Source organism: Papio anubis, unplaced genomic scaffold (assembly GCF_008728515.1).
Source record: "Papio anubis isolate 15944 unplaced genomic scaffold, Panubis1.0 scaffold106, whole genome shotgun sequence".
Lineage (NCBI taxonomy): Eukaryota > Metazoa > Chordata > Mammalia > Primates > Cercopithecidae > Papio > Papio anubis.
The window spans coordinates 239,383-255,688 of record NW_022159723.1 but is presented as its reverse complement, the minus strand read 5'-3'; the positions used below and the strand labels follow the sequence as shown (position 1 = coordinate 255,688).

At 43.5% G+C, this 16,306-nt stretch overlaps 1 protein-coding gene across 1 annotated transcript in view; it reads left to right on the top strand.

The window, feature by feature from the left end:
• Window positions 1–7,778: 7,778 nt before the first annotated feature.
• The window catches only part of LOC116272445 (tumor necrosis factor alpha-induced protein 8-like protein 3), a 48,020-nt gene continuing 39,492 nt past the window's right edge, over window positions 7,779–16,306 (top strand). Inside the window, exon 1 of the mRNA XM_031661202.1 lies at window positions 7,779–7,973. Coding sequence (XP_031517062.1) covers window positions 7,802–7,973 — 172 coding nt within the window. The 5' untranslated portion in view covers window positions 7,779–7,801. The remainder of the gene's footprint in view (window positions 7,974–16,306) is intronic.

The window sequence follows — 16,306 nt, the reverse complement described above, 5'->3', positions numbered from 1 at the left end:
AGAGAGAAAGAGAGAAAGAGAGAAAGAGAGAAAGAGAGAAAGAGAGACAGAAGGAAGGAAGGAAGGAAGGAAGGAAGGAAGGAAGGAAGGAGAGAAAGAAAGAAAGGAAGAAGGAAGGAAGGAAGGAAGGAGAGAAAGAAAGACAGAAAGACAAGAAAGAAAGAAAGAAAGAAAGAAAGAAAGAAAGAAAGAAAGAAAGAAAGAAAGAAAGAAAGAAAGAAAGAAAGAAAGAAAGAAAGAAAGAAAAGAAAGAAAAGAAAGAAAATGGGACGCAGGAGCCAGAAGCTGAGGGGACCACAAGATTGTCACACCCCGGGGCTTTATCAGCCTGTGGAAGTAGGTAGAGTTGGGGAGAGACTGATGTCTAGAGAATCTCACCTAGAATGCAAGGAGAGGGAGATCCCTAATTTGCATCTGAATTACGTATGCCAGGGTCTTTGTTACAAGAGTTCATTTGCAGAAAGAGCTCCATTGCATTACCATCATCCCCCTTCAAAAAGTTCTGCTGCTGGGAGATAATGCCTCCGGAGGTAGTGTGATGAAAACATTGTCGAAGAAACCAACAAACCTTTCATGGTAGAATTTTAGGCACTGTAGCAGATTATGGGGAACATGCCTGGTGGCAGATAGGACATTTGGCACTTCAGAGTGCCAAATGATCTCCCAACAGCACCCAGCAGCTCACAGCTCTGGGGACATTGGGCCTTCTCCTGGCTCTCCCTGAGGAATGAGGAGACCCAAATGAAACCGCAATAGAAAACAAGTGATACTTTCTGAGCCAAAGAAAGTTGCCTTCAAATCTGTGTTTTTGTAATTCCTCCTGGAAACAGGTTTGATTTTCCCTATGAGTTCTACATCTGGAGGCTGAGTGAAAACTGACCTAACCAGTTGCATAGGAGTTTCCTAATCTACTAGAAAGCTCTCAAAAAGCCGCATGAGATAAATGTGGAACTTTTGCAAAACACCAGTTTCATTCAAAATAATTTTCAGTTTGAATGTCATGAAAATTTTAAAATATTTTTCCATTTTCATTTCAGGTTCATCTTGTTGAAATGGCATTGTGTTTATTTACTTTTTGTTTTGTTTTTAAACACATAGCTCAGCAAGAAAAGGCCTTATATTCTGTCTGCTAGCAGAGGGTTTGGGGTACTTGTCTTGCACCTGCTCCGCATGGCCTCCTGTCCCCCAAAATCTAGCTATTAACTCCTTAAGACTGGAAGGGTCTCATTTTTCACTGTGTCCTCAGCAGGCCCAAGACCATACCTGACAGGTAATAGTTGCTCAATAAGAACCTGCAGATCTGAGGGGAACTGTGGGGGAAGACAGCAGTGTGGTTTTTCCATCAGGAAAACAGTGTCATGGGGCAGCTGCCTTGAGAGGTCACTTGGTCCTCTGCTCTGGGTGCCCCATGATGGCAGGGACCAGGCTGTCACTGGCTTTGTGTTCCCAGCCCTTGCCACCCACCAGGCATTCAATGAAAGTTGGATGTAAGAGGCTAGGCATTAGGGCCAGGAAAAAGAATATTATACATCAGGGGAAATACTACAAATGCAGGATTTTTTCTTTTTGGAATCAGGGAACTCCAGGCCAGAGAAACAGAGCTGTTTTGGTTGCTGGAATAGTAGAGCTATCACTGGTGGAGGATGATGGGAGAGTTTCCAGGATCTTCATTCCTGGTGGGCGAACAATGTGAGCAGGATGCATAGAGTAGCTCCTTGATGCCTAGAGCAATAGAGCTATCCCTGTTATCATTCTCCATTCAGAACCTCTTCCTGCACACATTCAGTGAGAAGAACTCTGGGGAAGACAGGTTTGGGTTTCAACCAAAACTTCACCACTTACCAGCGGTGTGACCTTGGCCAAATTACTTAGCCATTCTGGGCTTCCATTTCCTCACCTGCAAAATTGGGCTAAAACTTAGTAGTATTACCTCATTGAGAAGTGGGGTAGATTAAATGAAATCTTGACATATGAAAGGCACAGCTCCTGGCACATAGCAAGCACTCAGTACATTTCCCCAGGGCGGGAGAGGCTTACCCAGGGCGGGCCCTGGCTGAACTTGCTAGGTGGAAGGTGTTTGCCCACAACTGCTCTCACAGCAATTTTGATAATTTCACACAAACAGGCCCAAGCTCAGTAAAGGGATGGGAGGATGGTCGGGAGGGGTTGGGGGTAGCACAGAATCTGGGACAGAATAGGGCTGGGGCTAAGGGGAGCCACCTGAGAGATGCCTGCCCCTGCTGCTTGTGCAGGGGAGGTGGGAAGTGGCCAACCAAAGGTTATAGAGCTCATCCCAGGGAGAGCCCTGGAAAGCACCCTGTAGCCGGGATGATATTTGCTGATGCAGAAGAGAAGGATGGGGTTACAGCCCCAAGGGAGTTGACAGGCAGTTTCCAGGGCCTCATCCAGGGCACCAGGGCTCAGGAGGGAGCTCCTGAGTGAGTGTTCTACCAGGACTTACTCCAGGCCTTCCAGGCACTCGAACTGGGGAATCAGGAGTAACTGCTCCTGTCACCCCACCTCTCTGACTTCCTCACTACCACCCTTTCCATGCCTCCACCCAACCACCCCGGCCTCCTGCTGTTCCTCAGCCCCACCAAGCAGGCTCCCACTCAGGTGCTCTGCCCCAGCCACTCCCTGTCCTGGCGTGCTGGTCCCAATAGCTCACTCACTGCTTATAGCTCTCTGTCCAATTGTCACCTCAGGCAAGAGAACCTCTCTGTCTGCCATATACAATATCATTCATATGTTTCCCCATCCCTTTCACTCTCCAGCCCCACCTCATTGTCTCCACAGTACTTGCCACCATATGACCCATGTGTATTACCGGTAAACTTGTTATTCTCTACCTCCTACACTATAATGTGTGCTCCATGAAGGCAGGGACTTTGTTCACTCCAGTATGCCCAGAGTCTGGCCAAAATGCCTGATCCCTGAGATGGACCTGCCCAATAACTATTTGCTGACTTAATAAGGAGTGAGTGAACTGCCAAACCCCATCTGCTGGCATGTGAAGGACACTAACATCCTGAATTGGTACAGAACTGGCCAGGACCGAACCAGGACCTTATGAAGGTCACAGGTACCAGTTGCTAGTGGGATGGGAATTGGGGAGGAGAGGGCTGAGTTTACAGAGGGCAGTAGCTTACCTTGACTCCCATCTACCTGCTTCAAGTATCAATCCAGGAAAACTTTTATTAGGGAACTCTTGGACACTGAAAAATTCCTTTTGATTCAGTGGTATGAACCACTGATGACAGAACTTCAGGCACCACGGTCAGCAGGGAGAAGGTGTCCGGCTGTTTGGCTCACCCAAATCACCCCTCGAGTCACTTTGTACCTACTTATAACTCCAATAGTAACCAAGAGATCATTTACACAGACAAGTCATTAGAGAAATTTGAGAATTTAAGTCATAATTTCAGCAGTATTACCCAGATAAACAGCAGCTTGTGGTTAGGTCTTGGATGGAGTTCTTACCCACAGGTCAGGGTTTCTCCTTTCTGGTGCTTAAAATCACTGCCTCACCAAGAGGGCAGCAAGCAGGGTATCATTACAGTGAACAATTCATGACACAAAATGCAAGAATGTCTAAGCCCCACCCAGAAGCCCATGGTCACGATGCTTGCCTGATCTGCTCATGACTGAATCCATTGAGAGGAATTATTTTGGTACCAAGAACACATTTCCCAGTTCCCGTCCATATGTGGGGAGAAATGGCATGCCTCTGTGTGTCAGTGCCCAGAAACAAGCAGGCTGTCAGAGTTGGGAATGACAGAAGCCTCACCCACAGTCTGGCCGACATCTGAGAGGTTTCCAGGGAGCCTCATTGAAGAAGCATTGTTATTTTCCAGAGGAGGTCAGGGCACAGTGGTGATAATGTGGAAGAGAAGAAAGAAAATGAAACATCCTGTTCTGAAAGTGTGAGCTCAGAAAGTAATGGTTGTGTAAGAGGCTATCCCTTGCAGGAATGTCACTATTCCTTCTTGTGACTTCACCTTCCCTGCCAGGGCACTGAATTTCTTCTGGGCCATGACTAATTACAACGAAACCCCGTCTCCACGAAAGAATTATATCTGCGTGGTGTTCACATGAATAGGATCTGATCTATGCCTTCAGCAAAATAAGATAGCTGCATGCCCCTGGAGCTGTTTTATCAGGGTTAAATAAAATTGTGTACCTAAAGGACCTAGAAAATATGTGCCTGGGAGTCAGTGTGTGCTCAAGAAATATTATTTTTCCTGTCTAAAGATCTCATTATTTTGCTTACTACATGATATTTTGTTGCCTTGTAGTGATGATTATTTCTTTTAATATCTGGCTTAGACTACCCCTTTTAGCTTCTTGCATTTTTGTTTTAGAGAGTATAAAGTATGTTTGGTTTTTAGTTGTAACAAAGTTATATGTTGGAACTAGCTCAGTCTAAAAATAATCTCAAACATTACAGTGATTTGAGGGACATTTTTTCCCTTCATTAATTCACTTACCTCATGTTGTTCCAGAAGTATTTTGAGGGGCCACAAAAATAAATACAGCAGGATATAAAGAGATAAGATTAATTATTACAAGTTGGTTCCAAAATTGGTCCCAAGCATCAGAGAAGCCAAAGCAAAGAGGGAAAACAGCAATGACAAGAATCACAATGTTTGCAAGATACCAGTTCCTTCAAGAAAGCACAGTTTTTCTTGCAGTAAGGCCTAAGTGAACTCTGTTCCATCCTCAACAGTATCTCTACAGAATAGCTGCCTCTGATCCTGCCTTTTGGTACAAACCAGGGCACCACACCCAAGAGCAGCTGAAGACAAGATCTAAGCAAGGTAGGTTTCTGCTGGACTAGTGTGATTCAGGTGTGGGATCTTCCTGGCAAGAGGAATCAATGAGATGTACATTTGTTCCAGTTACTACAGGTGCATAACAAATTACCCCAAAACCTAGTGGCTTAAAATTACTATTTTAGTTTGCTTACAATTTTGAGCAAGAGTAATGTGGATAGGGAACAACAAGGATAGCTTGCTCTGTTCTGTGATATTTGGTGTTCACACAGGGGCAATGTGAAAGCCGGAATCTGGAAGCGTCTTTACTTACGCAGCTGATGGCTGGTGCTGGCTGTTGGCTGGGACAGGGGAACTCACACATGGCTCATCCACATGGCCCAGCCTGCCTCACTGCATGGAGGTTGACAGTAATCAGAATTCTTCTGTGGTAGCTAAGCGCTCCAAAGGTGAATGTCCCAGAGGGCCAGACAAAAGCTGGATAGTCTTTTCTGGCCTAGCCTCAGAAGTTATCCGAAGTCCCTTTCACTGAATTTGGTTGGTTACAAAGCAAGTCACAAGCCCACCCAGATTCAAAGAAAAGGGACATAGACCCCACTTCTTGGTAGAAGGCATGTCATCACATTATAAAAAAGCATGTGGATGGGAGGTATGGTTGCCGCCATCTTTGGAAAACAGAATTTTCTACAACATCCTCTATGCAATCACCTATACATACTATATCTTGCAATAAAGCCTTTGATAAGAATTGAGCAGACCCTTGGTCCTTAAAGGGTATCTTTTTGGTGTCAAACGCTAGATGAATAAGTCTAAATAGGTTGGTCTATTAGGTATAGTCTAAATAGGGATACAGCACATTTGAGAGTCACTGTGACCATAAACTAAATGGCTCAACAGAATCTGGGTCCTCAAATATACTAGTATGCTCAGGCTGCCATCACAAAATACCATAGGCTAGGTGGCTTAAACAACAGAAACGAATTTTCTCACCATTCTGGAGCCTGAAAGTCTAAGATTAGGGTGCCAGTATGATTGGTTTCTGGTGAGGCTTTACCCTTGGGTAGCAGATGGGCACCTTCTGGCTGTGTACTCAGCTGACCTTTCTCGTGAGCAGAGAGAGTGAGAGAGTTCTTGCATCTCTTCTTCTAAGGGCATTAATCCCATTATAAGGGTCCCACCCTCGTGACTTCATCTAACCCTAATTACCTCCCAAAGGCCTGCTCTTCCAATACTATCACATAGAAGCTAGGCCTCTACATGTGAGTTTGGAATGGACACAAACATCCAGGCATAACACCATGGTTACAGACATGTCAGCATTCAGTGGAAAATAGCATCAATCCCTGAACATTTCCAAATATCTGGAGTCTTTAATCAAGTGGATAATTTACTCATACACATGAATTTTTCACTTTCTTTCAACTTAGTCTTATAGCTAAAATTCAAGCCAGAGACTATGACATGGATATAAATAGACCCAGAGAATCATTATATATAATTTGGAAAGGGTGTCACTGGCATACATCTGTAAGCAGTTCAGGAACACTTTCAAGCTGTGTTTACATGATATCAAACATCTGGATGAAAACTGAAAAAAAAATAATCAATTTGGATTGGAAACAAAGCAGAAGTACAAATCTCAGTGCACTGTACTGGCCTTTGGAATATTGAATGCAGAACTGATCCCCTTACCCCAGGAATGAGATAATGGTGCTCAAGAAAGGACACTGAAATGACCGAGAAGGAAAGGGGGCTTCTGTGGGAAGCCATATTCAAAAAACAAAAAACAAAAAACTAATTCCATTATGCAACAGGAGATGAGAAGGGACAGCATCAAAGACTGAAAAACATAAAGGAAATGAATCTTAAAGCACCAAACTGCAAGAACTGGGAGCTTGGAGTCTTAACGGCAATGAATTTTATTCAACTAAAAATCCAATAAATCCTGGTCGTCAGGGAAAGGGGCATTCAGTAAACTCAAGATTCTAGATAGCCAACAAACCATTCCTTTAAGTATCACAACCTATGTTCACTTTTCAGGTAGAACCTTTTCTCAAATATCTTACGTATTCCTGGGGCCTCTTAAAAAGAATACACTCTACCCAGATCACTACACACCAGCCCTCAGTGTGTAGAGAAACTATGCCACATATCTTTGTGTCCCAGTGGTCCTTGTTAAAGGGCTACAGGACCCCAAAATACTTTAGTTGTTGTCTGCATTTTTTCAGAGTTCTGCTATTTTCTCTTTCCATCATTTCTTGGCTTTTTGTTCTTGCAGCATGTCTTAGGATAAGTTTCTCTAGAAGCTGACCCTGAGTTAAGGACTTGAGAGGTAGTTGTTTGGGAGGCAATTTCAGGAAGTACCAGGAAGCCCATCCAGGTGCATTCCTGAGAGGTTATTTATTCAACCCCTGTGGACAGCTGGGCTTCAGTCCTGTCAGAACTTCTATAAGACTATGCAGAACTGTCCCACACAAGGGGCAGGAACCTAGATTTCATCTCCAAATCTTGCCCATTGTTATCTTAGAACCACTGCCCTTAACTCCCAGGCACTATCAAAAGCCTGCAGGTGTTTGCATTAGGAAGCCATCAGGTGAGTAAGAGGTAAAGTGAGTGTAGACAGGAGCACCTGCTCTACCCTGCCCTCCTGATAGAATTTTGGGGTAAAGAAAGAAAACTAGACTATGAGTGAGAGCCTATAGGACTCTCTCCTGAGTAAAGGATACCTTTTCTGATAGCTTAGGGGTGTTTACTTTCTGATTTCTCCTTGGTTCTTGATCATATTTTTTAAAGGTGCTATAATGCAACTGGTAGTTTAAAAAAATTTTTTTGGTCATTCAAAAAGTCCAATATAATTAATTTTTGAAGCAAAGTAAGAGTCCACTAAATGGCAGGTAGTGTTACATACACTCCCTAGAGATGAAAACTGACTTGCTAGTGTTACCTCAAGTAATGGGAAATGACCAGACTTCCTAAAGAGTCAGTGTGCAAGTTAGGGCTACTGTCCCAAGAAGGACACCTGAGTCCAAATGGGGAAACTGCAGCAAAACCCAAGCACACTTGTTTCCACACTTTGTGAGGCAGAGCCAAAGGGGAAACTGCAGGTCAATAGATATACAGGGGTCCACGGCACAAGGGATGCCACATTACAAACAAGACTCATCCCCTTATCTTTTCATCTTCAGAGGGGAAAGGGACTTGGTCGACACTGGCTCAGGAACTGGCAGAGAAGAGAATATAGGGGCGGGGAGTCATACGCAAAGCATGCAAGGTGGTGAGGATGCACAGAGCTGGCATCTGAAGAGGGCCAGCACAGGCAGCCCATCTCTTATTTAGTGCTCCACATCAAATTCATGAACAGCCAGAACAAAAATCCAGGTGTCTTCACTCCAACACAGCAGAAATTACTCAACATTGATTCACTTAGAGGCAAAGCTAAGAGGATGTGGGTTCCAGGAACACAAGGGCACGCTGGCCAGAAGGTCCCACGAGGATAATTCAAAGAGAAGGGCCCAAGGCCAGGTCGGAGAGCCAAAACCACCAGCCATCACAGCAAAGCATCCACTGGCAGGGAGGAGACAGCCTTAAGCTGGGGGAAGGAGGGGCCAGGAGTGCACACACCAGGGACGAAGCTGCAGCAGACAGAGAGCAAGAGGAAAGACATGCAGCAGCAGGGCAGAGAGCAGAAACAGACTGACATGGCGCAGATGCAGGATGTGGCTGGGCTATGACAAACTCCTTGCTGTGTGGACTCTGGGTAGTTCTTTGTTTTGGTGTATACTCAGGACTTTCCTGTGAGTGGGGAGCATAGCAGGTTAGTAAAGAGGCCGGCTCTAGGATGGCTGAGAAAGCTTGAACTCTGGCTTGGGTGTAGCTGGATTTGGGCAGGGATGGATAAGGGGAGATAGCCAAGAGAGTGCTGTTGCAGCAATCAAGACACAGGAAAGAGCTGGGAGGAGGGAGCCTGTGAAGATGGAAAGGAAAGGGTAAAATGAAGAGATTCATGGTAGAAATAGCATCAGATGTTGATAGGACTTTGGATGGCAGCATTGAAGCAAGGAAGACAGAAATAAGGGCACTGATTTGGAGACTATAAGCCTGGGGAACTGGGAGGCTGTTAGCACCTTCAGTACAATGGAGATGTAATTGTTGGAAAGATGTGATTGAGGTGAGAATGGTTGCACTGACCTCACCCTCCACTCTGTACTAGCAGAGGAGAGCATGTTGGGAAGTGATTCCTGGTTTCAGAGGCTCTCCTTTTTCCTGCCAGTAACTCCTCATTCCTCTTAACTCTCGCAGCAATATCACCTATACTAAGGAAGAAGGCACATGTCCCACATGCTTGTTTCCTGGGACAGAACCCAAATATTTGATCCTTGGACTTATGAATTTCATCAAGAGAAGTTAAGGTATGAGTTACAGGAATGTGGAGGATGAACCGAGTTCCTGGGTTTTTGACAAAATATGTGACTGAGACATAATACACATTAGAAGAAAGTAACACAGAGTTTGGAAGGATAGAAGACCACAGTTCAGCTAACTGGAAATATGGTATCAACGTGTCTGTTTTAGAAGAGGACTAGTCCACTTGAATGAGGTCACTGTGACTCAAACATTATGCTGTAATGCTATCCTGAAAGAGCTTCAATAAATCTAACCACTTATGAATGCCTAGATAACACAAATTTGGCAAGATCTAAAAACCAGCTAAGATTGATAGTGACAGTCAAAGGAGAAAGTTGTTGAAACATTGGAAACTCTCATGGGATGATGTCTGTAAATGGTTTGAAATAAAATAAATTTGATATCCTTGGCCATGAAAGGAATTCCCTTCTCTGCAATAGTGTTTGAGGTGTTAAGATGCCCACAGCCACAGTCAAGAGGCCAGAGAAGCAATGGAGAGAGGCCCAGGTGTCTTACTAAGGGATAACATTAACTTATGCCTCCTCAGAGAATGAGCAAAGGCTTATGGCAACCAAGCATGGAAGATTCCTCTTTTAGAAGTGTTGATAGCTTCAACCAGGCAGACTGCTTTGAACACAAAAGGGAGGGATCAGTTTAAGGACAATGCCAAGGGAAGACTTGGCGGGAAAGAAAATGTCGGATAGATAGAAGAGAGGAATGGAAAGTTTGAAAACCCAGAAAAGAAGAAAAGGGAAGGGAAAGGGAGGGAGATGGAGGGAAGGGGAGGAAAGAGGAGGGGAGGAGAGGAGAGAGAGTCTTTGATGAGATGAAGAAATTGAAAAGAGGTATTGGTCAAGTCCTGCTTTTGTTAATTCCATTCCAGACGTATATGATCTACTAGAACACTGGTGTACAGGAGGTAAAAGGAGAGGAAAGATCAGTACTGGGGAGAGAGATTTGGGAAGTGAGGGTGTAAACCAAATGAAAACTGGATGTAGTAAAGGAAGCAGCAGGAAGTCACTGCTGTCCTGGGCTGGAGTACACAGGCCATAAAGGAGCATGGTAATATGATGGGAAATCCTGAATAGGGCCAGAGACATGGGTTCTGGTCCCAGTTGTTCCTAACTCTGGGCAAACCACTCTATCTTTCTAGATTTATTTCTTCATATCTAAAGTGATGGGGTTAGACTAGGTGACCTTGAACATTTCTTCCCCCTTCTACAGCCCTCGACTGGGCGTAGATGTTATGAAATCAGAGACTTACAAAAATGGAACCGTCCAGATTGGAACATGTATTTAGCTTTTCTAAGTAGAAAATGCTTTGAAGGGAGGAACAAAAGGTTCCACTCAACACTTGGCGAGCGATATTTGTTCTGTAAAATAATTAGTGAGTAAGCATTATTGAACTGGGTTGTCACATAAACATTAGAGAATTAAAAGAAAAAACAAATTTAGGAGATTCAATTTTCCCTTCCACAGATCAGAAGGATGATTAACATAAACCACGGGAGGATATTTTTAAAGACATGCGCAGGAGAAGAGTCAGCATCAGATGAAAGCCTGCTTGTCTAGAGATCAGGAGCCTTGAGCTCTAGTCTCAGCTCTGCCACTCCCAGGACTTGGACACATCATTTCCTTTCCATGTCTCAATTTCCAAAGGAATCCTAAAAGTCGTGGACTCCAGCCTCCCACAATACCCCTACCCATGGTCATCCAGTTGTAATCATTAAAAAACACTTTCTTATTCCTGTACCACTGGTACATGTGTATCAATGAGGTCTAACTAAGAAAATGTTTTACATATTTTCTTTTCTTTTCTTTTTTTTTTTTTTTGAGATGGAGTTTCGCTCTTGTTGCCCAGGCTGGAGGGCAATGGTGTGATCTTGGCTAACCACAACCTCAGCCTCCTGGGTTCAAGCAATTCTCCTGCCTCAGCCTCCCGAGTAGCTGGGATTACAGGCATGCACCACCACGCTCGGTTAATTTTGTATTTTTAGTAGAGACAGGGTTTCTCCATGTTGATCAGGCTGGCCTCGAACTCCTGACCTCAAGTGATCCGCCTGCCTCGGCCTCCCAAACTGCTGGAATTACAGGCGTGAGCCACCGCGCCCCGCCCTATTTTACATATTTTCAAAGGAGATCATGCAATGCAGGGAACTGGCTACACAGGTTTGAGAAGCCAGAGGATAGTGAGGTAACCTAGACATTAGCAACAGCATGAAGTCACTGCCACCCTGGGCTGGAGGAGAAAAGGGAGGAGTTGCTGTTACTGGAGCCAAGGGGTTGGTATCATCTCATGAAAGCTGGAACCACAGTAGGTCCATTCGGTGGGAGCTGGAGCCACAGAGGAGATACAGCAATTGTCAAAGGTGCCAAGATTGAGGGACAGAGGATAGGGGAGAATATTCCTTCCCCAACCTGCCCATCTTCTGCCAGTGCCTCCCACTGGCTCTATCCAGCTAGAAACCAGCTAGTACAGGGGCCTGGCAAATGCAGCCTGTAGGGGTCAGCCCCTTTTCCATACAGAGGATGGAAAGGGCAAGGACAGGCAGGCCAGGACTGGCACAAGATCCAAATTCTCCCTTCTTATAACTTTTATCCATTAGTCCCACATCAGCCTAGAAGCCAAGTCTTTACACATTTAAGGACATGAATCCAGTCATGCCTTCTTTGGATTTTTTTGTTTTTGTTTTTGTTTTTGTTTTTGTGTTTTGGCCTTCTCCAGCCTGACATTCAAACTTTCTCATACAGAATGGTTTCCAAGCCGCTTTCAACATCTTGATTCCCCCACCTTGGGGAGATTCCTGATATGTCCCTTAAAATGTGGCACCAGATGTTCATAAGACCCCAGGTGTCTATAAGACTAGCTCCAATACAGAAGAACTATTCCTGCCCTTATTGTAGCAATACAGTTATTACCCCACTGTTGACTCATGTTGCTCTTATAGACAACTAAGACCCACATGTCTTTTCCACATGATTTTGTCTTCTCTGACCTGCGTTAGTATGGTAATCTATACCATTGATAAGCACAAGCATCAAATTCTTTCTCTAAATCACTACTCTTGTTGTTGTCTTAAAAAAAAAAAAAAGTACAATAAACTAGAGCCAAGTGCAGAGTTCTGTGTCACTCCACTGGAGACCTCCCTCCTAGTTAACTCAAAGCCCATGAATCAAAGCTCACTGCGTAGGATTGTTCAACCAGCTCCAGATCCACCTAGCAGCAAGGAAACTGTGTAAGACCTCCTCAAAACTTAAATCACAATATATGGTATCTGTGACAGTCACTTCCCTTCATTTTGCACCTGAAACACAGAGGGTACTCAACAAATACTTGATACATACCAAGTAAAATAAAATTATCTTGATTTATACACTTCATGACTCTGTTTAAAGAAAGTTAATATGGTTATTTTAGCAGGACATGGTAAGGAACCCATGTTGGCTGCTGGTGATCAGAATTCTCTTCTTTAAATGCTTATAAATCTCTTTGTTCCAGACTTTTGCTAGACAGCAACAAAAAAGTCACCAATTTGTTAAATCTGGAATCAACTCCTTTCTTCTCTTTGAAAACTGGGGTAACATTGCCCCACCCAGTCTTTGGGTACTTTCCTATCATCCTGAAAACCATAAAGACTCTAGTTGCCACTGAAGCCTCATGGGTCTTGATTCCATCTTCTACCCTGTGGGAATAATACTGGCCTTTTCTATGCCATAGAGCTGTGTAAGGATCCAGGAAGATGGGAAGGCACTGGGCAGAGCTCAGCAGTCACTTAGGGTACCCACATACAAGCTGTGTAGATGCTCGTAAGAACAGCTCTCATACAGCAGTGGAGTCACATCCCACAGCCAAAATGAATGCCACGAATGAGATCACACACCATATGTGATCAGGGAGGCTCCCAGTGGGGCTGAACCAAAGATCCTGGTGCTGCCGTTTCAAGGGCTTATAAATAACCCCATAGGGTTGGGCTAGGGCACAACAGAGGTTGGGCCCATAGAGTTTTCTTCTCTCTCCCTCTTTCTCTTCTCCCTTTCTCCTTCCCAATTTCCCTCTCCCTTTGGATCAGTGCTTTTGAGCCACTGTAACTGCATTAACCACCCAGAAAGCTATCCTGCCGGCGGCAGCTCAGGAAACAGAAGCTAAGAACCCAGGAGAATAGCTGAATGACAAAGTTGCCAGCCTCATCCGCCCTCTGCCTCCTACAAGGGGTCTGGACTTGGATGGGGCTGTGCAGAGGACACATTGCCCACAAAGAAAGTGTGGAAGGAAACTTTGTATTCTTCTCCTAAACCTATAGAAATCCCCTCTGGACTCAAGTGATGCTGGACAAATGCAAGAATGAACTCAAATAAGCCACCCACTGCCTAGTGGAGATTATACCCATGAAAAGTCTTGATAACCTTAAAGTCTTGGGATATATACAACAACTATTTTGTTAGCTGCAATTTTCTTTCTTGTTTCTCTCTCCCAAGGTAAACCAAGGAGGCTGCTGAAAGTTCGCAGGCATTGATTAGTGATGTGTGCAAAGATTTAGACATGAGGATATTGATTGATACTATTATAGCAGAAAATTGTAAACAACCTAAATGCTCAACAATAGAGGATTATTTAAATACATATGGCGTACTCATCCAGTAGAAAATTGTACAGCTATTAAAAATCATGTTATCAAAGAGTAGATGAAATGATGTTCCCAACATATTGTTAAAAGGAAAAAGTAACTTATAAAAGCCGAATACTGTACACATATAGAAGGAAACTTTTCAAAACATACGTTAACCATGATTGCAACTGGTAAAATTACGAATTAATTTATTTCCTTCTTTTTTGTTTATATGTATTTTCCAATTTTTCTAGTAATGTGCATTACTTTTTAAACAAGAGGGGGGACTAATTAAAGCTTATTTTTACTGGCAAGAAAGAAATAGGAAAAGCTCCCTTTTTCAAGGCTGTCTTCTAGCACCTTGTTCTGTTAGATGGACATTGAGCTAGCTTGGACCCTGCTCTCCAGCTTACCTACAGTCCATGGAGGCCTCCTTAGCTCTGGGTAGAAGCTTCCTCGGGACCAAAGTCTACCTTGAGATAAATTATCAAAAATAGGGCCAACCTCTCACCTCTAAGGACCAAAGGCCTCTTCAGCCTAGAGAAAACAGCAGTTCTAGAGTTGGTGGGTTTTCAAAGCAGAGCAGCAGCCCTAACATGTGAAAAGTATCTCCCTCCCTCCTCCCACTGCTGAAGGTTTGCAGACAGCTCCCTTTCCATCCCACAAGAGGAGACAGGCAGATGAGTCATAGCACTGGCTCAGATTAAAGGAGTATTATTGTGTTAGCAGAAATGGATCTATTTTATTATCTGTTTCTTGACACCTTACAAATAGATATGCTTTACCCACCAGACAGGCAATTTCCTTAAAAAGCCAACAATTTTGTTCACTCGAGTTAAGAAATGACCAATGAGTGGTAGAAACTCGTATATCTGAAGAGCTGCCAGGCTGAAAAGATGTAGTGGAAACACTGAGGAAGTTGGTTTATAACCCTCAGACTCTAGATTCAAGTCTGCAAAGTGATGCCATTTTTCTAAAAATATACAGAGGAACTACAGAAACCCTTTCCCCTTTTCTGTTTCTTAAGAGTTTTTTTCCCCCCAAGAAATACATCAGAACTGGTTTGTAAAAGGAGATTTACCACCTCAGATTTCACTGTTTTAGTTGGGGTGATGGTCATAGGATACTATTTTAAGGACTTCCTTCTCTTACACAGATTTTTCCATACTGGGAGGAGAGATAAGGTATGTTCCACTAATGTTCCTCATTAAATTCACACGCGTGCCAATAGTCATTTCCCTTTGTCTTGCTGTCCCATGACAACAGATTGCACATCATAGGAAATTGGAATGAAGACCTTATTTAGTTTGGATCTCTCTTCCCCATTGTCTAATTCCATATTCAATTCAATTTTTCATTCTATGTCTGCCTCCTTTCGCAGAAATATACTATGAATGAATATAGGTGCAGGTAAATTAATAGGCATTATCTAAGAACTTAACTCAAAGACTTTTCAGGATACCTTGACCAGTTCTTTCTCACCCCCCGCATGCCCCAAGCATTTCTCTCTGGGTCAAAATGTACTAGATACTTAGTGAAAACCTGATGACTGATGAGCATATATGTGTTGTAAATGTGTGTTCTCAGTACATTGTTTACTATTGATCAAATTCCAGCAGTTTCTCCATTTCCTTTTTGCTGTTATCCATACATGTCTCTGTGGTCTGTCTCCCTCACACTGCAACCCAGGCTACCTGTACATTAAAACACAAACAAAACCAAAAAAGCTTCCATGAAGTGCAAGGAAAGGAGATCTAAGGAAATAGGGAAAGTTTCACATTTCCTGTTATTGAATTTAGGCACAACCTTTAGAGGAAGCTGAATGCCTTTTCAATCCCATATGCTCTGTTCTGTGAAGCTATCATTGTTATTTTACCTTATGACTGCAAAGCTATTATAGCAAACTTTTTAAATGATCCCAACTATTTGTTTTTTGAGAATCATCTTGTATCCAAATTTTGCCATTACTTTTTTCTTTCTTTCTTTTTTTTTTTTTTTTTTTTTTTTTTTTTGAGACAGCGTGTCACTCTTGTTGCCTAGGCTGGAGTGCAATGGCATGATCTTGGCTCACTGCAACCTCCACCTCCCGGGTTCAAGAGATTCTCCTGCCTCAGCCTCGTGAGTAGCTATGATTACAGGCGTGCACCACCACACCCGGCTAATTTTGTATTTTTAGTAGAGATGGGGTTTCTCCATGTTGGTCAGGCTTGTCTCGAACTCCCAATCTCAGATGATCTGCCCGCCTCGGTTTCCCAAAGTGCTAGGATTACAGGCGTGAGCCACCACGCCCGGCCCCCAGTTTTTTTCATTAAAAAATGCAATTCTAAAAGATTTTGTTTTTCTAAATGGGATCCATTCGATATAAGAATTAGTGTTCTTTCCAGTTATCAAACATTCACTGTGTGCCAGGCATAGCTTTCACACTCATTAATTTATTTACAAACGCCCTACGAAGGAGACACCAACACTTGAGGAAATCGAGGGACATTTAGCCATTTGCCCAAGATAACACATCCACTGTGG